The sequence below is a fragment of the Mauremys mutica genome, chromosome 9 (genome assembly GCF_020497125.1).
Source record: "Mauremys mutica isolate MM-2020 ecotype Southern chromosome 9, ASM2049712v1, whole genome shotgun sequence".
NCBI classification, from domain to species: Eukaryota; Metazoa; Chordata; order Testudines; family Geoemydidae; genus Mauremys; species Mauremys mutica.
This window is the reverse complement of record NC_059080.1, coordinates 68980759-69004496: the sequence shown is the minus strand read 5'-3', so window position 1 is coordinate 69004496 and position 23738 is coordinate 68980759. Positions and strand designations below refer to the sequence as shown.

General features: G+C 44.2%; 1 protein-coding gene across 2 annotated transcripts in view; it reads left to right on the top strand.

Moving 5' to 3' along the window:
- The window catches only part of CUL3 (cullin 3), a 104050-nt gene that overhangs the window by 24434 nt on the left and 55878 nt on the right, over positions 1-23738 (top strand). For both annotated transcript variants that reach the window (XM_045030373.1, XM_045030374.1), the window contains exons 2-3: positions 14-211; positions 20345-20458. In XM_045030373.1, coding sequence (XP_044886308.1) covers positions 14-211; positions 20345-20458 — 312 coding nt within the window. The remainder of the gene's footprint in view (positions 1-13; positions 212-20344; positions 20459-23738) is intronic.

Sequence of the window (23738 nt, the reverse complement as noted above, 5' to 3'; positions counted from 1 at the left end):
TTCACTATTGCAGATGACCATGGATGAGAAATATGTAAACAGCATCTGGGATCTCCTGAAGAATGCGATCCAAGAGATCCAGCGTAAGAACAACAGTGGTCTCAGCTTTGAGGAACTGTATAGGAATGCATATACTATGGTGTTACATAAACATGGAGAAAAATTGTACACTGGACTACGAGAAGTCGTCACTGAGCATCTCATAAACAAGGTATCTAACTAAACTAAATTTTAAATCAGTGTCTTTCTCACTGATATGTAAGATGAACAATATATAATTGTGGTTTGTGACAAAAATCCAAATTTTGATACATTAGTTTTAAAACAATGTTTTTTACTCATACATAATATCAGTTTAGAATTAATGTCAAGCATAAGATGATCTTATGTTAGAGGTACCATTTATGTTTAAACTACTAATGAATAATGAAATGTGCAAATTTAAATGTTTATGAATATGTGAATCAAGAAACCATTTAGTTGAAGCGTTATTGCATGAGCAATGAAAATAGGTATGTCTGCTAACCTGTTCATTTTTTAAATTTTTTTTTAAGTTTGTGGCTTTTTTATAGAATTGAGTGGCTTTCTTTGGTGAACTCTGTTTCACTTACTAGTAATAATAACCCCTTTTTTCAGTCTGGGAACTAACTACATCCCAGAATAAGAACTTGCTTGTAATGGGCTTTGTTCATGGACTAATGAAATAGTTGTGCTGAGATTACATTATATAGAGCAGGGGTCCCCAACCCCCGGTCCGCGGCCCGGTACCGGTCCGCGGCCTCTTACAAACCGGGCCGCGAACCGACCCAGTGGACCTCCCGCAGGCGGTCCAGCTGAGCCGCGCGACCAGCGAACCGTCCGCAGTCATGCCTGCGGGAGGTCCGCTGCTCCCGGGGCTCCGGTGGACCTCCCGCAGGCATGACTGCGGACGGTTCGCTGGTCGCGCGGCTCAGCTGGACCGCCCGCAGGCACGCCTGCGGGAGGTCCACTGGCTCTGGTTGAGCTGCCGCAGGCATGCCTGCGGGCGGTCCAGCTGAGCCGCGCGACCAGCGAACCGTCCACAGTCATGCCTGCGGCAGCTCAACCGGAGCCGGTGGACTGCGGGAGGTCTACCCGAGCCGCGGGACAAGCACTCCCTCCGCAGGCATGACCGGTCCCTGGTCCTGAAAAGGTTGGGGACCCCTGATATAGAGAGAGTAGAGAGGCATCATTCAATGCATAAAATCAACTTGGCAAAAAACATCCTGAACAGTCTGAGTCTTTAAATTTCAGTCTTTTCAAAACATACATTTAATTTAGCCCCAAATTTTAAACTAACAATCCTTTTGATTCTGAAGATAAAAGATATAAAGACCTTCCATCTCGCCTCAAGCCACAGATTGGACCTCTATGGCTTTGTGTTGAAGAAAAGCAGTCACGTTTAGATCTGGCGTAGCTAGCTCATGTTAGCTAAACCCAGCCTCGACTTGACCTTTTTCTGAGTTGAAACTTATTGCTCTAAAGAGATCCAGCACTTGTGGCAGAATCAAAGATGCAGCCTGGAGAACAGCTGCTTTTCCACTGTGCCCATTGTATGTACTGACCCAGGCACTCAGGTAGAATCACAGCCTATCATGCCCTTACTGCACAGTTTAGTGAGTTGCAGTAATCAGTGGACTTCTTCCCATTTTTGGTGGTTCTTTCAGGTGAAGACGTTTTAAAGACTTTGCTCCAGACCACTTCAATCTAAAATAAGCTTTAAATATATATGTTCTTACACTGTGTGAATGCAAGGACAGGTTGAGTATAAAGTGACCAAAGGATTTTGCACGTATATGCCCTTTGATTGTAATATATTAATACCTCAGATATATTAATGAATTTGTCAAGACTAGTCATGTAACATGGTAAATGTCTGAGACTTTTAGATCTCTATGCCTGTAAACACCTCTGCATTATCATGGGCTTAGTGGTGTTTACAGCCTACACTAGGTAACACACATTAGTGCAGTAATCTTTCACCTGGTTAGACATAAAGTCAGAATGAGTTTCTTGTGGTGGTCTGATCACTTCTGCTCATTATTTATTTATTATTTGTGTGTGTTTAAAAAAAAAAAAAGCCTACACATGTAGGAAAGCCCAGTTGTGATAACTGCCAGTGACTCTAAATAACAAAAGTTGAGTAGGACCGAGGTATTGTAGTGCAGCTGTGAATGGGATGCTTATACAGTTTTTACCTAGAATGTTTTTTTCATACAGTTAGAGTTTTTTATCTGATGCTTATGAGAGCTTAACTAATACAAACTCAGCAATGTCTGGTAAATTCATATTTCAAACGAGTAATGAAAGGGCCTCTATGTATGTGCATGTGCTTGTGCTCACAGAAGAGTATAAGTGTGATTCAGACATCATCAAAATTTGAGTCAGTATTTACAATTGAAATAACTTATTCATGTAAAGAAAGCTAATTGCTGAATTTTAATCTTTAAATTAGTTGGTTTTAAAATGACTAAATACAGAAAATGTCCATATTATATACAAACTGGTTTCCCCAAACATCTAACCATTCACATGGAAAGGTGACTTCCTGGTAAAAGTGCAGAAAAATAAAACTTGAATGAAGAGGTCTTTTTGAAAAAAGAACAGAAGTACTTGTGGCACCTTAAAGACTAACACATTTATTTTAGCATGAGCTTTCGTGAGCTATAGCTCACTTCCTCGGATGCATAGAATGGAACACACAGACAGGAGACATTTATACATACAGAGAACATTTATTTTAGCATGAGCTTTCGTGAGCTATAGCTCACTTCTTCGGATGCATAGAATGGAACACACAGACAGGAGACATTTATACATACAGAGAACATTTATTTTAGCATGAGCTTTCGTGAGCTATAGCTCACTTCTTCGGATGCATAGAATGGAACACACAGACAGGAGACATTTATACATACAGAGAACATGGAGGACCTTTTCATGTTCTCTGTATGTATAAATGTCTCCTGTCTGTGTGTTCCATTCTATGCATCCGAAGAAGTGAGCTATAGCTCATGAAAGCTCATGCTAAAATAAATTTGTTAGTCTTTAAGGTGCCACAAGTACTCCTGTTCTTTTTGCGGATACAGACTAACACGGCTGCTACTCTGAAAAGAGGTCTTTTTGGTTGTTTTTTTGTTTGTTTTTTTTTTAAAAAAAGTCTTCAATTTCAAAACCAATTCCTGTCGTCTTTTATCTGTGCGTTCCAGCTTCAGGATGTGACATTAAAGTGTGGTTATGTCCAGAATATTGGTTGTATAAAATGGTGCTATTTTAATAACAGAAATAAAAAATAGCATTTCAGGAGTGTATACACAGGTGGTAGAAGTTGGTTCAACTCTGAAGCTAGACATCTCTTCAGTTTTCTTGTAGTACTTGTTGCAAGGCAGATGAAACAACTAATTACAGTTTAATCTATTTAACTGAGCATTTTACTTAACTGAAAGTTTAGTGGAAAAATCATTACATCTTTGATAGCTCTTTCCAACACTACTTATGTCAGTATTTGAAACATTAAGTATCTAATTAAATCACTGGAATGCATTCTAATTGCAGGTGTTCACTTATCTATACCTTCAAAGAACAAATGATGGATACTAGGTCTGGTTGGGAAAATCTGACAAAACATTTTTTGCTAATTTGTCAAAATCAAAACGTTTAGTGGAGACAGCTTGATTTGATGAAGTTCCAATAGAATACAGGCAGGTTTAAATATCTGCCTGTTTTCCTGTCAGCTCACCTGCCAGATTGCATTGAACAGGGGGACTGCAGGGTCTGTGGTTCCAAGGCATCCCACTGGGTAGACAGCCCTGGAACTGGGGCTCCATTCTTTGTGGATACCCTTATGAGAACAGGTTAATGTTCTTGTAGTTAAGTATACCAGATATGGTGCATGCGCTGTGCATGTAATACAGAAGTTTCTGTGGTTAATAGACGCCAGAGATTAGCAAACTGCTACTCATTTATTTGAAAGCATTTTTTTATGGTTAGTGGTGTTCAAGTTTGGAACACAAAAGTATATTTTTCTTGTGTAGTTAGGAACTTTTGCTCTGCTATCTTTAATTGCTTGTTGAAAGTTGTGTTCAGCCAGACTTGACTTAGGAAGAGACCAGACCAGGGGTTGGCAAACTTTTTGGCCTGAGGATCACATCTGGGTGTAGAAATTGTATGGCAGGCCATGTATGCTCATGAAATTGGGGGCTGAGGTGTAGGAGAGGGTGCAGGCTCCAGCTGGGGGTGTGGGCTCTGGGATGGGGCCAGAAATGAGGAGTTCAGGGTGTGGGAGGGGGCTCTGGACTGGGGCAGGGCATTGTGGTGCGGAGAGGGTGAGGGCTCCGGCTGAGGGTGCAGGCTCTGGGGTGGGGCTGGGGATGAGGGGGTTGGGGTGCAGGCGGGTGCTCTGGGCTGGGACCGAGGGGTTTGGAGGGCGGGAGGGGGATCAGGGCGGGTGTGTGGGGGGGGACGGATGGACTCAGGGATGCAGATGCCAGGCGGCACTTACCGGAAGCAGTGGCACATCCGCCCTCCGGCTCCTACACAGAGGCATGGCGCCGGGCAGCTCTGCATGCTGCCCCGTTGGCAGGCGCCGCCCTGACAGCTCCCATTGGCCACGGTTCCCAGCCAATGGGAGCTGCGGGGGGCCGTGTTTGGGGTGGGGTCAGCGTGTGGAGACCTCTGGCTGCCCCTACGCATAGGAGCTGAAGGGGGGACATGCTGCTACTTCCAGGAGCTGCATGGAAAGCCGCCCACCCTGCTCCCTGGCTGGAGCCTGAAGCGGGGAAAGCCCCCAACCCCACTCCCTGGCAGGAGCTTGAGGGCCGGATTAAAAGGTCCAATGGGCTGGACGTGGCCATAGTTTGCCCACCCCTGGACCAGACCTTTTGAGGAAAAAAGTTATGCATCTTTAAAAAACAAACAAAAAGCCACTATCTGATATGTTTTTTGCAGTATATTTAGTTGTAATTAAAATCATTAATGTTTGCCTCTGCAAAGTGCCAGCGCCACTTGTGAGCACTGGCACTAAAATTAAAATGTAACAAGTATAAAATTTAAGAAGGATAAAATTAAACACAAAAACTATATATTAACTTTAGCTAGATAAAAGTATTACACCACCCTCACAGAGGTTCATGTATGAAATAGGTCTGAATTGTTGTAGGTAATGGGACAACTAACTTCTACATTTCCAGTTTCTTCTGTGTATTGTGTAGTTAATGAGGTTAAAAATAGCTTTTTGTAGTTGCTTGAATTTATAGTTACACCTTCAGGTGCCAACCAAGATTGAGGCCTCTTTGAGCTAGGTTTTGCATAAACAGAAAGCAAGAAATCATTTCTGCCCTCAAAACTTTACATTCTAAATAGGTAAGACAGGTAAAGAATCAGAAGAGAAATGGAACAAGTGAAGTTCCTTGTCCAAGATGACATGGCAGTTCAATGGTAGAGATGAGAACAGAAACCAGGTGTCCTAACAGAGTATGGTCATATCTACTGAACCATGGTGCATTTAAGTAGTAAGAGATCGTATTGTCTATCAAATCTAAATGGATTGATAGATGACTTTGTTCTTCAAGTGATTGCACATGTGTATTCACTCCACATACAGTTGCTGGAATTTTTTTCCTCCGTGGTAACTATCTGGGTGGCTTGAGTGCCCTCTGCTGCTGCATGCCACTGAATCTAGTAGTATAAATGACCAGCTGACCCTGAGCCCACTCAATTCCTTCTTATTGACTGTGATGGTCCCTGGAACTGCTCTTCTTGCTCTTCATAGAATCATAGGACAGGAAGATCTCGAGAGGTCATCTAGTCCAGTCCCCTGCACTCATGGCAGGACTTAGTATTATCTAGACCAGGGGTCTCAAACTCCCGGCCCACGGGCCATCTGCAGCCTGTGAGCCTCTCCAGTGTGGCCCGCGCGGCTCCAGCAGTTTTGAGGCTGGATGTCTCCCTTGGCCCCATCTGCTGCCCCCGGGCACCCCGCCCCCCCCCCCCGCCCCGCCAGGGGTCCCAGCAGCACAGCGGAGCTGAGCGGCATCTTCCTGCTCACTCCAGTGGCTGCTGGCCACTCCATGAGGCCCTGGGGTGGGGCTGTGCCTCTGCATGCTGCTCCCACCCTGAGTGCCCCTGTGGCCAATGGGATGCTGCGGGGGCAGTGCATGGGGGCCGCAGCGTGCGAAGGCCCCCTGGCCCGCCTCGGAGCACCAGGTAGGACCCCCTCCCAGAGCCTACACCAGGGGTCTCAAACATGCGGCCCGCGGAGCTCTTCCCTGCGGCCCGCGGAGCTCTTCCCTGCGGCCCGCGGAGCTCCCCAGGGGAGCTCCGCAGGGGCCCCCAAGAGAAAAGCGGAGGCTCCCGCCTCCGCCCCTCTCCTGGAGCCTCGGCGCATAGAGCGCCGAGTCTCCGGCTGAGCCCCTGAGCCCCGCCCCGATCCGAGCCGCGTGAGGAGGGGGCGGGGCTGGGAGCTCTGGGCTGAGCGCTGCGCTCGGCGTGGAGCTCTCAGCCCCGCCCCCTCACCACGCGGCTCTGAGCGGGACCGCCGGAGACGCGCTCGGGTGGGGGGGGGGGGGAAAGCGGGACCTGCCGGGGCCGGGCCCGGGCCCGGGCCCGGGCCGGGGGAAGGGAAGCGGGACCCACCGGGGCCGGGCTGGGGGGGGGGGAAGGGAAGCGCTCAGGGCTGGGGCAGAGGATTAGGGTGCAGGGGGATGAGGGGTTCATGATGTGGGGGCGCTCAGGGCTGGGGCAGAGGATTAGGGTGCGGGGGGATGAGGGGTTCATGATGTGGGGGCGCTCAGGGCTGGGGCAGAGGATTAGGGTGCGGGGGGATGAGGGCTCTGGCTGGGGCTGAGGATTAGGGTGCAGGGTCCTATTGCCTGCCCTCCGCCAGTACTGGCAAGGCAGGCTTCCCTTACCCTGAGCCTCTCCAACCCCAAACCCTCAGCCCCAGCCAGAGCCCTCATTCCCCCCGCACCCTAATCCTCAGCCCCAGCCCTGAGCACCCCCACATCATGAACCCCTCATCCCCCTGCACCCTAATCCTCAGCCCCAGCCAGAGCCCTCATCCCCCCACACCCTAATCCTCTGCCCCAGCCCTGAGCGCCCCCACATCATGAACCCCTCATCCCCCCGCACCCTAATCCTCTGCCCCAGCCCTGAGCGCCCCCACATCATGAACCCCTCATCCACAGCCCTCACCCCACACTCCAAACCTCTTCCCTAGCCCTGAGCCCCCTCGCATCATGAACCCCTCATCCACAGCCCTCACCCCACAGCCCAACCCTCTTCCCTAGCCCTGAGCCCCCTCGCATCATGAACCCCTCATCCACAGCCCTCACCCCACAGCCCAACCCTCTTCCCTAGCCCTGAGCCCCCTCCTGCATCATGTACCCCTCGCTCTCAGCCCCACAGCCCTCCTATCCCCAAACTCCGTCCCAAAGCCTGCACCCCCACCCCCTGCCGCAGCCTGGAGCCTGCATCGAGCACAGAGCCTGCATCCAGACCCCCTCCCCCACCCAAACTCCCTCCCAGAGCCTTAGGCAGTAAATCTAAGTGCGTGTTTTGTCTTTTGAGTGAGGTGCATTACTGAGTGTATATATTTATTAAAACTGCGCGCGCTTAGGGGAGGAGGTGGAGAAGAGACAGGGCAGGGGCGGGGCCTCATGGAAGGGGTGGATTGGGGGTGGGGCCAGGGGCAGCAAGGGGGGTGTCAGTGATGCGGCCCTCGGGCCAATGCACTAGTCCTCATGCGGCCCTCGGGGTCATTTGAGTTTGAGACCCCTGGCCTACACCCATACCCCCTCCCACCCCCAAACTCCCTCCCAGAGCCTGCACCCCAGACCCTCTCCCCACCCAAACTCTCTCCCAGAGCCTGTACCCAAATCCGCTACCCCAGACTGCCTCCCCCACTCAAACTCCCTCCCAGAGCCTTACGCAGGTGGGGGGTGGAGTTTTGGGGGGCAGGTTCTGGGCAGCACAAATGACATTATTGGCCCACTGGGAGGATTTGAGGACTGACACTGGCCCTAAGGTAAATTGAGTTTGAGACCCCTGATCTAGACCATGTACTCTCAGTGGACGCTGTTCTCTTGCATTTTATTGTAAATAGTTTAGTGTTTGTTTTGTTAGGTTTTTACTCCATCTGATGATTTTGGTTGATTCCTGGTGCTGAGGGATTCACCAGGCTTCAAGGCCTGCATTTCGGGCCATAGGGCTATACCCTTGAGTGACCCAGCCTCAAGTTGCTTGAAGTGCCTTGGGGAAGATCACATTGGGGAGCATTACCAAATATGCAGGGACTTTAAGCCTTGCACGAAGAAAGATTGTGAAGCGAGGCTAAACTTTCTACTAATGGAGACCTCCATGTGAGCCAGATTGGTAAAACTTGGCACCAAGTGCCTCAGCGTCAGTAAGGAGTGCGCCTTCTACTGTGCCTGAGTCCCAACAACCGTTTCGCCATCCCCAGTGCCTGAGAAGAGGCGTTAGAAGCAGACTGCTGAAAGGGGAAGATCCCCAGCACTGAAGTCTGCTAGGCATGGGGATAAGTGGAGTATGGTCTGAGTATAAGCACACCTCTGCTTCAGAGCTGCAGAAGATGGCACTGTTGATTACAGCAGCTTAGGTTCGTTCTGTCAAGTCCAGAGCCAGAGGAAGCACCTTCCACATCTCTGGCACTGCGTTGTATCAACTTTGTTTTGGAATCGATCATACCAGAGGCATTTGCAGCTGCCAGAGACCTCCTCTCTGTCAGTGCCAGTACTGCCGGCAGTACAAGAGCTGATGCTATCAGTTCTGGTGAACACAGGAGAACCAGCCGGACTGCTGCAGCACTCGGTATCATGCCAGCCTCATGTACCCCTGATGGCTTGTCCTTCCGTACCATCAAAGGGAAAACCCATGATGCTCGCTTCTCTGCGGACCTCTCAACGTTGGCATGGATCGCCGGCATGGATTGTCTGGAACAGCGCCTCGATGGTCAGCAGAAGGAAAGTTGTTGTCTTCTGAATTGGAGGTCAGGTGCAACATTTCCCAGCCTTGGAGCCACACTCTCTACCCCTCCTCCAGGTGTTTCCATCCTTTCATGGAAACTGTCATGGGAGTACCCATAGAAGTGGGTGGTCAGGAGATCACTGGGTGCCCTATGCCTGTCCAGTGTCTTTTTTTTTTTTTTTTTTGAATCCGTGGGTCTTTCCCCTGTTTCCAGATCAAATTCTGGGCACTTCTATTTGGTGGCATTGGAAAGGCCCATGCATGGAGCTACTCACCAGGAAGCACTCATTCTTGACTCTGGTACAGAGTCCAGTACCAGACAGCAAGAACCAGCTCAACAGGACCCTGCAGATCAGGAAATGGAGGAGCATCTGCAGCCAGTGCTGGGCTTCTCTTCCTCCTCCCCTGATGAGGCAGTCTCAGGAGGGGTCATGTCATCTTCTCCCAGATGACTATAAGTCACACCAAGAATTGTTGAAGAGAGTTGCTTTAAATCTGGGCATACAGGTGGAGGAAGGAAAAGTATCCTCACACTGCCTGATCAGTATTTTTGCCACTGCAGGTCCTTCCAGAATGGCTCTTCCTCTCAGTGAGACAGTTAAGGGTCTGTGGCAGACCTCTGCATTCTTTCTCCCCACTTCAAAAAGGGCTGAGCACAAGTTGTATGTGCCTGCCCAAGGTTATGAGTTCCTGTACTCCCATTCCCTCCTCTGGGAGTATCTGTTACTAAAGACAGGAAAAGGCAGGGACATCAGGGTACAACCCCAACATCAAAAGATTCAGAAAAGATAAACCTTTTTGGTAGGAAAGTTTATTCTACTGTGGGGGTGCAGCTCAGGATTGCAAACCAGCATGCACTGTTGAGCAGGTATGACATGAATGTATGGGACTCCATGCTAAAATTTAAAGACATGCTCCCAGAAGATGCTAGACAGGAGTTCTCCTTGCTAGTGGATGAGGGAAAATCGGTGACAAGGGCCTTGCTGCAAGCTGCTCTGGATGTGGCTTACTTGGCTGCCAGGTCCATGGTTTCAGGATCGACCATGTGGAGGAGCTCCTGTTGCAGTCCTGGAGGTCCAGCAGACTGTGCAGGACCTGCCCTTTGAGGGATTCTCCCTCTTTTCAGGGCAGACTGATGCTAAGCTCCGTTCATTAAAAGACTCAAAATTAATGGGGTGGGGCCAAAGGGTTTGGAGTGTGGGAGGGGGCTCAGGGCTGGGGCAGAGGATTGGGGTGCGGGGGGTGAGGGCTCAGGCTGGGGATGAGGGCTTTGGGGTGTGTGGGGGGGTCTCAGCTAGGGCAGAGGGTTGAGGTGTGGAAGGATAAGGGCTGCAGGGTGGGGCCAGGGAGGAGGGGTTCATGGTGCAGGAGGGAGCTCAGGGCTGGGGCAGAGGGTTGGGGTGCCAGGGGGTGAGGGCTCTGGCTGGGGGTGCAGCGCTGGGGATGAAGAGTTTGGGGTTCAGCCAGACTGCCCTGGGGCTGGGGCCAGAGAGGAGGACTCCACAGTCCACCCAGCCCTCTCCCCACCGGCAGCAAAGAGATCCAGGGGAGGGGCCCCCTTTCCTCCACTAGCAGTACACTCACCTGGCACCGTCATTTCACATGCTCCTAGGGGCCGGGCCCTTCTTAGATCCAGGAAGGCCCCTCACCTCCCCTGTGTTGGGTGCCGAGGGATGCTCCGGGGGAAGCATGCGTGGTGGCAGATGGGGCTGGACGAGAGATCTGGCCCCGAACATTGGTGGAGCCACCTGGCCCCAAACATTGGTGGAGATGGGCCCCCGGGCCCTGGATTTGCTGGATCCCCGGCACCAAGGGGCCCATATAACTCGCCATCCCTGGTCATACCAGTGATTCCAGACCCTGTTTTTCCTTTGTTTTGCAAACTGCCTTTCCCAATTCCTAAGTATTTGGTCCCGTATCACCACAGACTGCTGTGTGTTGAGCACAGTAGAAGTGGAGTACACCCGCCAGTTTATTTCTACTCCTCTTTCTCACCATCTCTCCTAGTCCCTCTTGAGGGACCCCTCTCACAAAGAACTTCTGGTCCAGGAGGTTTAATTTCTTTCAGGTGGGAGCCATAGAGGAGGTTCCACAAAATTTAAGAGGGAAGGGTTTCTACTCCCATTATTGCCTAACACTGAAAGTGAAGGGATACTGCAGATCTATTTTAGACCTGTGTCAGCTCAACATCTATCTCAAAAAGATAAAGTTTTGCCTGGTCACCTTAGTGTCCATTATGCCCTCTCTGGATCTTAGAAACTAGTATGCTGCCCTCAATTTAAGAGATGCCTACTTTTGTGTGTTGATATATGAAGGGCACAGAAAGTTCCCCAGATTCCTAGTGACGCTCTTGCCTTACTGGTTCATGGCGCTTCTGTTCAGCCTGTCTGCAGCTCCCCATTTGTTCGCAAAATCTATGGCTATGGTAGTAGCATTCCTCAGTAGATTAGCAGCACGGGGTCTACCGTTCCCTAGATGACTGGTTAGTCAGTGGCTGGTCCAAAGCTCAGGTTATATCCAGCATTCAACTCATATAGTCAGCCTTCAAGGCCTTAGGCCTTCTAATCAATGCAGACAAGTCTATCCTTTGCCTGGTATAGAAGATGGAGTTTATAGGGGCTGTATTGAACTCTACCCAGACCAGAGCATTCCTCTGAATCAGGATTCCAATCTATTTAATCTCTCACGACAGACCTCAAGATTCATTCAGTCACAACGGCCCAAAAGTGTATGAGGCTCCTAGGGCACATGACCTTGTGTGTACGTATAGTACAACGTGTGAGGCTGCACACGAGGCCCATCCAGATGTGGCTGGCTTCACCCGACCACCTTCATCTGGGCCCTGTGCTCATGGTACCTTTGCGGGTTCTAGTTTAGGTGAATTGGTAGTTAGAGCCTGTCAGTGTCTGTGTGGGCATTCCATTCCTCAGCCTTAAACCACTGATGACTGTATCACCTCTAGGGTGGGGAGATCACCTGGGGCCCCTCTGAACTCAGGGTTTTGGTCCTCAAGGGAACTCACTCTTCATATCAACCTCAGAGAGCTCAGAGCGATTCGTCTTGCCTGTTAGACTTTCCTAGCTCATATCAGTGGGAGAAATGTGTTCGTTCTTAGACAACAGTGCAGCAGTGTTTTACTTGAACAGGCAGGGAGGGGCTCTCTCATTCCTCCTTTGTCAGGAATTCCTGTGGAAATTGTGCATCGCCTGTTCAATCAACTCAAGGCCACTTACCTGCCAGGGATGGAGAATGAGCCAGCAGACCATCTGAACGGGTCCTTTTCCAATCACCACAAGTGGTCTCTTTGCCCAGATGTAGCCAGATGCATTTTCCAGCAGTGGGGGACTCCCTAAATAGACTTATTTGTGAACGAGTACAACAGAAAATTTTGTCGGTTCTGTTTCCTGCAATGCCTCAAACCCGGCTCCATCACAGAAGCCTTCCTGTTACCCTGGACAGAAGAGCTTTACTATGGTTTTCCCCCAATCCCACTTCTACACAGAGTACTTATAAAGATCAAGTGGGACCACACCCCAGTGTGCTGCTGTCAACACTTGTTTTCTACCCTACTGGTCCTCTCAGTGGCAATTGCAGTCTTACTTCAGTTGCACCCGGATTTGATCTTTCAGGACCACAGTTAGCCGCTCCACCTGAACTGGAAGTCCCTTAATTTAACGACCTGTAAATGCCAGGGTTAAATCCCAAAGAGGAAGCTTGCTTGGAGCAAGTTTGCCAGGTCTTACTAAGTAGCAGAAAGCTCTCCTCTAGGAAGAGTTCTCTATCTGGGATTGTCAAACCGGCGTCTCACCAATGCATGTGTCCATCCAACATATACTCAACTTTTTGCTGTACCTGAAACAAGGTTTAGCAATTTTCTCTATCAAGGATCACCTGGCAGCAGTATCACCTGGCAGCTTTCCATGTGGATAATTACGTTTTTTCTAATGACATGACAATTTGATTCCTTAAAAGCCTGAAAAGATTGTGCCCTCAACTAAGGGAGCCTGTTTCCCCTTAGGAGTTGAACTTGGTTTTGTCTAGACTTACGCGACCAGCATTTGAGCCTTTGGCAAAATGCTGTTTACTGTACCTTTCGTGGAAGATGGTTTTCCTAATTCCTATCACTTCTGCCAGAAGAGCTTCTGAACTGTGTGCCCTTGCATCTGATCCACTGTACAGTCTTCTTTAAAGATAAGGTGTACTTATGCCCTCATCTGAGTTTTCTCTCTAAGGGAGTTGCAAATTTTCATATCAATCCATGTACTTACCTGTATTTTACCCCAAGCCACATGCAAATAGGGATGAGCAACAGCTTACGGTTACACACATTGGACGTTAGATGAGCACTGGCATTCTACATAGACAGGACCAAACTGTTTTGTGGCTATAGCGGACAGAAAGAAAGATCTTTCAGGGTCCTAACAGAGAATTTCATCTTGAATATCTTTTTGTATCTGCGCTTGTTATGATCTAGCAAACATTTGCCCACAATGCAAGCTGGCTACTCATGCTACAAGATCGCAAGCATTCCTCAGCGGCATTCCTAGCACAGATTCACTATCCTTGACATGTGTATAGCAGCAACTTGGTCACCAGTGCATACTTTCTCTTCCCATTATGCCATCATCTAGTACTCTAGAGACAATGCCAAATTTGGTCGAGCTGTACTAAAGTGTGTGTGTGTGTGTGTGTGTGTAACGCCGATCCCTGTGCTTGGGAGTCACCAAGAATCAAATGTGCATGTGCAATCATTCAAAGAAGAAAAAACCATTACTAAACGTTTGTAACTGTTGTTCTTTGAGATGTGTTGCATGTGTCCTTTCCATGACTCACCCTCCTACCTCGCTACATCGGAGTTTCCAGAAAGAAGGACCTGAGGGGGCTCAGGGTCGACTGAGCCATTTATCCTTGCGCCTGTGGTGCACGGTGGCATAGGGTGCTCAAGCTGCCCAAAGAGGTACCTCTGAGGGGAAAATTTCCAGCATCTATGTGTGGGGTGTGCACACACCAAGAGTGGAATGGACATGTGCAACATATCTCAAAGAACAGTTATGAAAGGCAAGTAACCATTCTTTGGTGACATCACTGCTGGTCCTATGCCATCTGTATCTGGCACCTTGCACTTCATTTGTGTCTGTTTTCTTGCCCTGGGTTTATCTCCTAGCTTCACCTCAGGGCTTTACTCTTCCATGGCTTGGTCCCACACATTCCAGATAGTGTTGTCCCTTTGCTCCCTTTACAACACAGCTATGCCTGGACAAAAATCTCACCCTAAATATAACAAAAGCCAGCAGGCCTAGAGCCCCGGAACCATTTGCTGATAAGCAATACCATGGCAAGTTAAAAGGAAAAACTGTTAAAAATAATGAAAAGTTAAAATGTTAGAGGAGAGAGTTGTGTGTGTGGTGGTGGTGGTTTTTTTTTTTTTTTAAACCTGGTAGATAACTCATACTGACACTAAAATAGCATACCACAACGTATTTTCCCTCATGGGTAATTGGCATACTGTGTGTGTTTGTGTGTTTACTGTAAAATGTAATTATAAATACCTTAATCTGCTGTGCATATTTTAGAAAATGTAAAAAATTTTTGCTAGAAAGCAAATGTCATTCAGTATCATGCGTTTTATCCTTTCCTCTATAAAAGGGGCACTTGGTGGGGAGCAAATATTCCTGGTGGAAAACATAAAATTACACTGTAATGCCTTATTTTAAAGCTACATCTGAATAAAGAGTATCCAATGTCACAAATGTATAAACTCTTTTACTTTAATAATACCATATTATAATGAATGGAAAACTTCTGCAATAAAAGCTTTTAAGTAGAATTTTAGCTAAAAAGCAGATTAAGGCCCCAGTTCAGGAGGTAATTAAACATACTTAAGTACCTTCCTGAAGTGGAAATCATATTTTTATAATTTATTTTCCTCCCTACAGAAGATGGATCTGGATAGCAGGGCTAAATGGTGTGTAGTTTAGGGAATTACAGGGCTGAATTGTTTGTGCTGTACCAGATCTGAAAATTGCAAAAGGAAAAATGTTATACCATAAATCTACTGCACAGCCTATTTAACACTGTTGGTTAAAAGTAAAGCTATGCAAGGAGAAAATTTGAATAAGAAAAACACTATTAGAGATTAAAAAAAAAAAGCTAAATTTTCTTTAAAAGCCAAGAGCTCTCTAAATTAGGGCTGTCAAATGATTAAAAAACTTAATCGCCATTAATTGAGCTGTTAAACAATAGTAGAATACCATTTATTTAAATATTTTATGATGTATTCTACATTTTCAAATGTATTGATTTCACTTACAACACAGAATACAAAGTATACGGTGCTCACTTGATATTTATTTTTTATTACAAATATTTGCACTGTGAAAAACAAAAGAAATAGTATTTTTCAATTCACCGAATACAAGTACTGTAGTGAAATCTCTTTATCATGAAAGTTGAACTTACAGATGTAGAATTATGTACAAAAAAAATAACTGCACTCAAAAACAAAACAGTGTAAAACTTTAGAGCCTACAAGTCCACTCAGTCCTACTTCTCGTTCAGCCTATTGCTCAGACAAACAAGTTTGGTTACTATTTGCAGGAGATAATGATGCCCGCTTCTTGTTTAAATGTCACCTGAAAGTGAGAACAGGCATTCACATGACACCTTTGCAGCCGGCGTTGCAAGATATTTACATGCCAGATGCACTAAAGATTCATATGTCCTTTCATGCTTCAACCACCATTCCAGAGGACATGCGTCCATGCTGATGACGGGTTCTGCTCGATAATGATCCAAAGCAGAGTGGACCGACACATGTTCATTTTAGTCATCTGAGTCAGATGTCAGCAGTAGAAGGTTGATTTTCATTTGTGGTGGTTCGGGTTTTGTAGTTTCCACATCAGAGTGTTGCTCTTTTGAGACTTCTGAGAGCATGCTCCATACCATGTCCCTCTCAGATTTTGGCTGGCACTCCAGATTATTAAACCTTGGATCAAGTGCTGTAGTTATTTTTAGAAATCTCAGATTGGTCCCTTCTTTGCATTTTGTCAAATCTACTGTGAAAGTGTTCTTAAAACGAACATATGACCGCTATAACATGAAATATATTGCAGAATGCGTGTAAAACAGAAAAGGAGACATACAATTCTCCCCCAAGGAGTTCAGTGACAAATTTAATGTATTATTTTTTAATGATCATTATCCGCATGAAATCATGTTGTCTGGAGTGGTGGTACCAAAGCATATCTGGCATATAAATACCTTGCAATGCCGGCCACAAAAGTGCCATGCGAACGTCTGTTCTCACTTTCAGGTGACATTGTAAAGAAGCAGCAGGCAGCAGTATCTCCTGTAAATGTTTGTCTGAGCGATTGACTGAACAAGAAATAGGACTGAGTGGACTTGCAGGCGCTAAAGTTTTACGTTGTTTTGGTTTTGAGTGCAGTTATGTCCCAGAAAAACTCTACATTTGAAAGTTACACTTTCATGATAAAGAGATTGCACTACAGTGCTTGTATGAGGTGAATAGAAAAATACTCTATTTATTTTTTCATTTTTACAATGCAAATATTTGTAATAAAAATAATATAAAGTGATCACTGTACACTTTGTATTCTGTGTTGTAATAGAAATCAATATATTTGAAAATGTAGAAAAATATCCGAAAATATTTAATACATTTCAGTTGGTATTCTATTGTTTAACAGTGTGATTTAATCGCAATTAATTTTTTTGAGTTAATTGTGTGAGTTAACTACGATTAATCGACAGCCCTAGTCTAAATCAAAGTCTAAAACAAATCCTGTGCAAGCTTTCATCTTTGTGAATATAGAGGCTATCTAACTTATTCTTAAATACATACACTGAAACAAATACAGGTATATCTTCTGTATAGTTCTATAGATAACTCACACATAGAAAACCTTCAGATAGTTCTTTGCTAGTTTGTTCAGTTTGTCCCAAAGTCTGAAGAGAAGTTCAGTGACTGAGCTGTGTCACTGATTGCAAGGCTTGAGCGACCCTTTAACACCCCCACCCCCCCACTTGGTGTCGTGATATTTCCTTCTTCTCATCTGGTCACCATAGTGAGGAGGATTTCTTGGACAGCACCTGTGTTCAAGTGCTGTGGAAAGCAGCTCAAGTGGACCCAGGGAAGTGGGGGTTAAATGCTGAGCCAGTGGCTTCCAGTGCAGAAGAATGGAGGAGTTAAATATACAAAGCAGAGCTCAGGTGGAATTGTGGGATATGTTTTTGAAGGGCTAACAGCACCCAAGCTTGATTAGCTGGCATTCTCACCGCAAAGTAGATTGGCTGCTAACCTGGGCTGAAGCAAAACCCTGATCTTGAGCCTGAACTCTCAGCTGTGCCTGCTAGCTCAGGCTTGAAGCACCCTCAGAGCTCTGGTTAGAGGTTTTTTTTGGAAGATGGAATGGGGTTAGGGGCAATGTCTGGGCTGTAGCCCTTACTAATTGCAGTGAAGATACCCCTAGTGACCACAGATCCTTCTTTTTATGCAAACTGTGGTAGGCTTAATATGTGTCTTAGATGAGGAAATGGCAGAGAAATATTTGTGGGAAAGTGAGTGCAAAGAAGCAGGCACCCAAAGTGCTTCTACCTGTTTTAAAAACACTCAGCATAATGCCTCAGCATCTTTGAAAACATTCCAAACACTGGTTAAAGTAAATTCTGGTATGTGAGAAATATAGAGGGCTGTACATGTCTATATTTCTTATATCTGCTAATTTACTGTCATTTGCAAACAACTAACTTTTGGGTGATATTGGTTAATTATAATCTATTCTGTAAGAAAGAACATGTAGTATTGTTTAACTATTCCATATTGTTATGGTGCCAAGTGTAAATGGTTTGCATGTTGGGCATCATTGATGTATATGCATCAAAGATGAAACTCAACATAAAGTTAAAGATGCCATGTAGTAACTTCTGTCTCAGTTGTAAAGGGTATTGTATGGATTAATGCACTCTACTTTGTCTAGGCAGTTTGACCAGGAGCTGACAGGCACCCAGGGGCTTCTAGATGACAGAGAATGTTAAAACAGTCCCATGTGGAGATAAATGTTATGGGACTGTAAAATTGAGAAAAACAAAGCCATCTAATGCTCTTTTGTTCCAGTAACTTCACTTACACTGTAAGGGATGATACATTCAAGGGGAATCCTGCTGTACAGTGACTGGCAGCACATTCTGTACCTATCTCACGACTGCTGAAAGCAAGAGATTGATAATTTGGAAAAGGCAAAAGCTTTAAATGAGACTGCTAAAATTAGAGTACTAGAGCCTTCAAACTGTTCCTTTAATAAGGTACCAAGCTCTAAATAACCTCAGTTAGACACTATATGAATTTTTCAGCAGTTGAATCATTCACACTGCCCTTGTGAATACAGAGACCTGAAACCAAACAAAATTCATCCCCCTTCTCACTGGCCCAGCTACTTCTGTATAATCAGAAAATCCAACCATATGTTAACAAATGTTCAGGTAGTCAGTGTCAAGCTAACAGACCCCGGAGCTGCAGCCCTCTAGAAGTATCAAACTATGATTTAAGAAAATTCACCCGTCACCACCTTCCTAAACACATGTACAAAATTTACAAAGAGAAAACTTGTCACTTTTTAACAATGTTTGTCTCTTCTGCTTCCCAATCCACAGGCTTAGCCTCTTTCTGTAAATAGGCATAGACATCCTATTCTTCATTATATTTACTTTCTAACAAAGTGTTGCTATTGTTTACACACCATGGTGGATATCAAGTGTTATAAAAAATGCCTAGATTGTTTTATAACGTGCACTGAATTATCCACTCGTAGACTTAAAGTTGGAATTTTCGCTGCCCTCTTTCTTTTTTTAAACCAGCATCTATTTTTTCTGTAAGTTTGCTTTGACCGTATTTTAAACATCACTCTTCCTTTTTATGTTTTACCTTTTCTCATGATTTCTGCCTGCAGCTGTGTATAGATTCTAGGGATGGAGTTAATTCCTTGTTAATGTTTAAGGTGTTCTAGAGCTTCCCCAACTCTTGTTGGCTTTCCTCCTAGATGGTAGGGGGAGAATTCTGTCTGAACATAGGAATGAGGTAAAGGGCAGAACGTGTATGCAAGACCTGGAAGAGGAGAAAGGAGGATTATGGCACAACATACTTTATCCCCCCAAAAAATGTTTTACAAAATGTTATAAATAAACTCAGTCATTAGTAACATTCCAATAATTAATTATGATTTAAACATTGCAACATGGTGGTAGCTCATGAGAATTGGAACTAGTTTGGTTTCATTGTTGCTGAATGCAACAGTAGACAAACAGCATTAATGGTTAAAAATAAATTAATATCATAGGTTGGGAATTTGTTAATAAAATGTAATTCTTAACCTCCTTATTATAAATTACTGCCTGCCCGCTCCCTAACCCTTTCTTTATGCTGCAGTTCTGTTGTTAGTGACTGCACTGCTACAATCTGGAGGAATCTATATGAATGCTTTTAAAAACTCTTCTTTGCTGCCAATTCTTCATACCATCCCTTACTTTTTAAACTTTGCCATGTCCAGTGACCCACCTAAACTCACTCCTGATTGTAACACTTTACAGTGCTATTCATTGTTTTGAGCTGCTGTGTAGAGTCAGAATATTCATTTCTGTCATAGAAATCTTGTTTTTATTTTGATTTGCCCCTTACTTACAAAGGGACTGTACCAACTGTGTGCAGCTAATACTCTTGGAGAACAAATATAGAATGTTGTATATTAGCTAGTAACAATCCTTGCCTTGGTATCTGTGGTAAGTAAACCTTCCTTTTCCTAGCTGTTTGTTTAATATTTGCATGATTGGTCCAAAATGTACATATGTGTATGCTTTTTGTTTGTATTAAAGATTAATCTTTTTCATAAATGAAACAATGCTTTAACTTAAAAGTACATGCAGTGGATGTCATCAGGACAAAATGACTTTTTAAATCTCCAGGAATATTCACTTAGTTTTGACACTGCATATTAGGCAAGCTAAATAACATAACCTTTACAGATATTAGTAATGTGCTTTATTCATATTTTAATAATTCAGACATCACTTTCGAAGCAGATAATGGTCAGTAAGCTTTGGTCTGTTCTCCCCCCCTCCCCCTTCTTGGGCAAGATGTTGAGCACCTGCATTTTCCATTGAATAGGAGCTGTTGGTGGGCAGCACTTAGGAAAATCAAGCCCCTAGTAGCAGGCATTCTTGAGATAGTAGCACAGCAAATACATATGTAGTAGCTGGCTTCAGACTTGAAGCAGAACTTTCTAGTGTCAAAACTAATTTGGTAGTATGTCATTATCTTCCTGTTTCGTTACAGGTGCGAGAAGATGTGTTAAATTCATTGAATAACAACTTTCTTCAAACACTAAACCAAGCGTGGAATGATCATCAGACAGCAATGGTGATGATTAGAGACATTCTCATGTACATGGTGGGTAATAGTGGTATTCCACTTTTCATCATTTACAGCCTGGTCTTCAGAAGTGTAAGCTGCTTTCCTTTTAGACCACTGTGGCAGGAGGGGGATCAGTAAGGTATGCACAGTAATCTGCTTTCCAAGAGAAGTAATTTATCTCAAAGATAAACTACTAAAAAGCCTAAATGAACAAGAAAATGGTAAACTGGTTATTTTGTTTCATTCTCACGTTATTTGGTAGACAGAGAAGAGATTATTGAAAGTGTTGTTCAGTTCTTTGTTTCTTGCTGTCACTTGTGCTTCAGGGATGGAAAAGGCTTTCAAAAGCCAAGCAAAAAGGTAAGGGTAATTGATTCAGAATACATAGTTTATTTTGTTTTTGTTTGGGCAGTTGGTTCTGAATTGTTTCTCTCTTCCAGTTAAAGGAGCCTTCACTTTTCTCAGACTTGGGCAAGTCTAATATAGTAGCCTTAAACTGCCTCATGATATTTATGTTTACACGTTCAACGTAGTCTGCTGTTTATCTTTTGGTGAGTGAGAACCCAATTTACAGATTGCCAGATTTCTGAGAGGTGTAAAATTACAATGAGGTTCCACTCTGAAGTCCTAGATTAGGACACCTCTATTATCACCTCTAAATTTGGCTTGGAGACTTCCAAACATACTGTATAAATGCTCAGCAAATCTTGAAGATAATATAATCAGGGTGCTGTAGAATTACAGGAAGACAAAAAATTACCCTAATTTGAATTTCTCTTTAGTCTAATGTTCTTATTATCCTGAAACTGAAAACCAGATGGTGACTCTCCCATCAAACTTACAGTGTAGTGGAATCTCCTTGAAACTCTGTGCTAGTTGTATTTGAGGAAAATAGATAGATATTAAGCAAAATTATTTACAAGTCTTGTTCCGGATTTACATGTGTCCAAATTATTATTTTTGCTATTGACTTTGTGAGAGCAGAATCATTAATGATGCATGTGTGAACATGTTGCCCTCAATTGGATGGTTGTAATTCAGAAAGAACATAAAGATCCTTCAATGCCTGATAGCTAATAAATGTCTTCTTTCAGCTTGGATGGTGGAGTCCTTAGGTTTTTGGATCTGTAGCACTAGGGTTCTAGTGTGGTTTAAGTTAGCCACTCTCAGAAGCGAATTTAGTCTCTGGTGAGGGAGGTGGTAGAATGGACTCTTGTATGCTCTCGGACCACAATTCATATTCCAGAACCAAAAAAACTTGATTGCAAAAACCAGTTAAGTTTGCAAAATGACAGTATTGTACTTTACTACCACCTTCTTCCATTGTAGGTAGTTTTTTATTAATCTTTAAGCTTGTCAGGGCAGGAAATCTGACCTTCTACAAGTCTCAAGTGCTGACATTATTATTATTATTTCCTTTCCAAATACCTGTTTTCAGCCTATTACAGCTTCTGAATAAAATGATCTGTGCAAAAGCTTGGTGCACACACGGGGTTTTTTTTTTTATAAAGGTATTTTTTAACTTGAATTGAGAAAAATATGCAAGTTATGGCTATGAGTACTTCCTGTGGACCACATCTTGCAGTCTTTACAATTAATTCATTAAGTTCGATGTGTGTTTAATAGGCATTTTCCTTGAGGTCGATCTTTTATTCTGAGAGTTTCTAATTAATACTTGTATGATTTGGTGATCTTCTGGCAACTAAGTCTGCGTAACAATGCATAAATCCAAATGTTCAGATATTTCAGGGCAACACAGGAAACATAGTTAAGGGTAGTATTCTTCTGAAGTTTGCTTTTATACATCTTAACAACGTGCTTTTCACAACAAACAGAACTGCTAAAGGATAATCAGGAAAAAAGTTACTTTTTTTAAAAAAATTGTGGTAACACTGCGCATTAATGTTTCAGTGGAGAGTGCTAGCAGGCTGGATCAAGGTCTGGTATCTAGAATTAGTTAGTGATACTGAGGATAATTACAGATACTTCTGCAAGTAAACACAAGTTGCTAGTAGGTGTGTACACTGATCAGTGGCTGAAAGTCAGATCATATTCAAACGTATGAAGCCTTAGGCCTTGCCTATACTACAAAGGGTTTGCTGGTGTAGCTATACTGGCAAACACTCTTGGTGTAAACACAATTTATAGCAGCAAGAGTTCTTTTGCTGCCATAGCTTATACTTGTTCCCCAAATGAAATAAGGTATACAACAAAATGACTTTTTTGCTGGTGTAACTGCCTCTGCAATAAAGCTTTTGCTGGCATAGCTATGTTAGTTATGTGATTTTTTTTCACATTACTAACTGAGATAGCTGTGCCGACAAAACTTTAAGTGTAGACCAGGCCTTAATTCTGTAGTTAAAACTTTTAAAACAGTCTCAGGGTGAAAAACACAAGCAGTAAAAGACCAAGTGAACCAACCCCTTGTTTCTCCAGAGAATGTAATTTAAATACTTAGTACTTTATTTCCAAAGTGCTATATAAACATTAACTGATCCCCAAGAAATCTTCAAATTAGTTAAGAAAGAATAATACTCATTTTACCGACTAGGCAGTGAGACAGAGGTTGTGACTTACATACTCTGGCGTTCAAGGCTGAGATCCAGCACGTTCTGCTAGACTAGGGGTTGGCAACCTTTCAGACGTGGTGTGCCGGGTCTTCATTTATTCATTCTGATTTAAGGTTTTGTGTGCCAGTAATACATTTTAACATTTTTAGAAGGTCTCTTTCTATAAGTCTATAATATATAACTCAGCTATTGTTGTATGTAAAGTAAATAAGCTTCTTAAATATTTTTAAAACCTTACTTTAAAATTAAATTAAAATGCAGAGCCCCCCGGACCAGTGGCCAGGACCCGGGCAGTGTGAGTGCCTCTGAGAATCAGCTCATGTGCCACCTTTGGCACGCGTGCCATAGGTTGCCTACCCCTGTGCTAGACAGTGCTGTAATCTAACAGTGAAACAACCACAGTACCACACCCTCTACAAAAGAGCACAAATATGCAGATAGAAGAAGGAAATACAAATTTCATCTTAACCATAAAGTAACATGGATTTTAGACACATTTATTAATGTAAATCTATGGATCTAAACATAATAAGTGTATGGATATACAGATAAATTGGAACAGAAGTGACCAAAAAGCTTCTGTTTTGAGATAAACTCTAATTCAGCAGAACTAGTAACTGGACAGGAAAGCAAACAGGATTGGTCTACATCTATTAAGTGTAACTCATAATGAACAATAATAAGACCAATATCTTGCGAAGATATAGAGATGTGTTGAGTTGAGTTCTATATAAGAACCAGTTAAT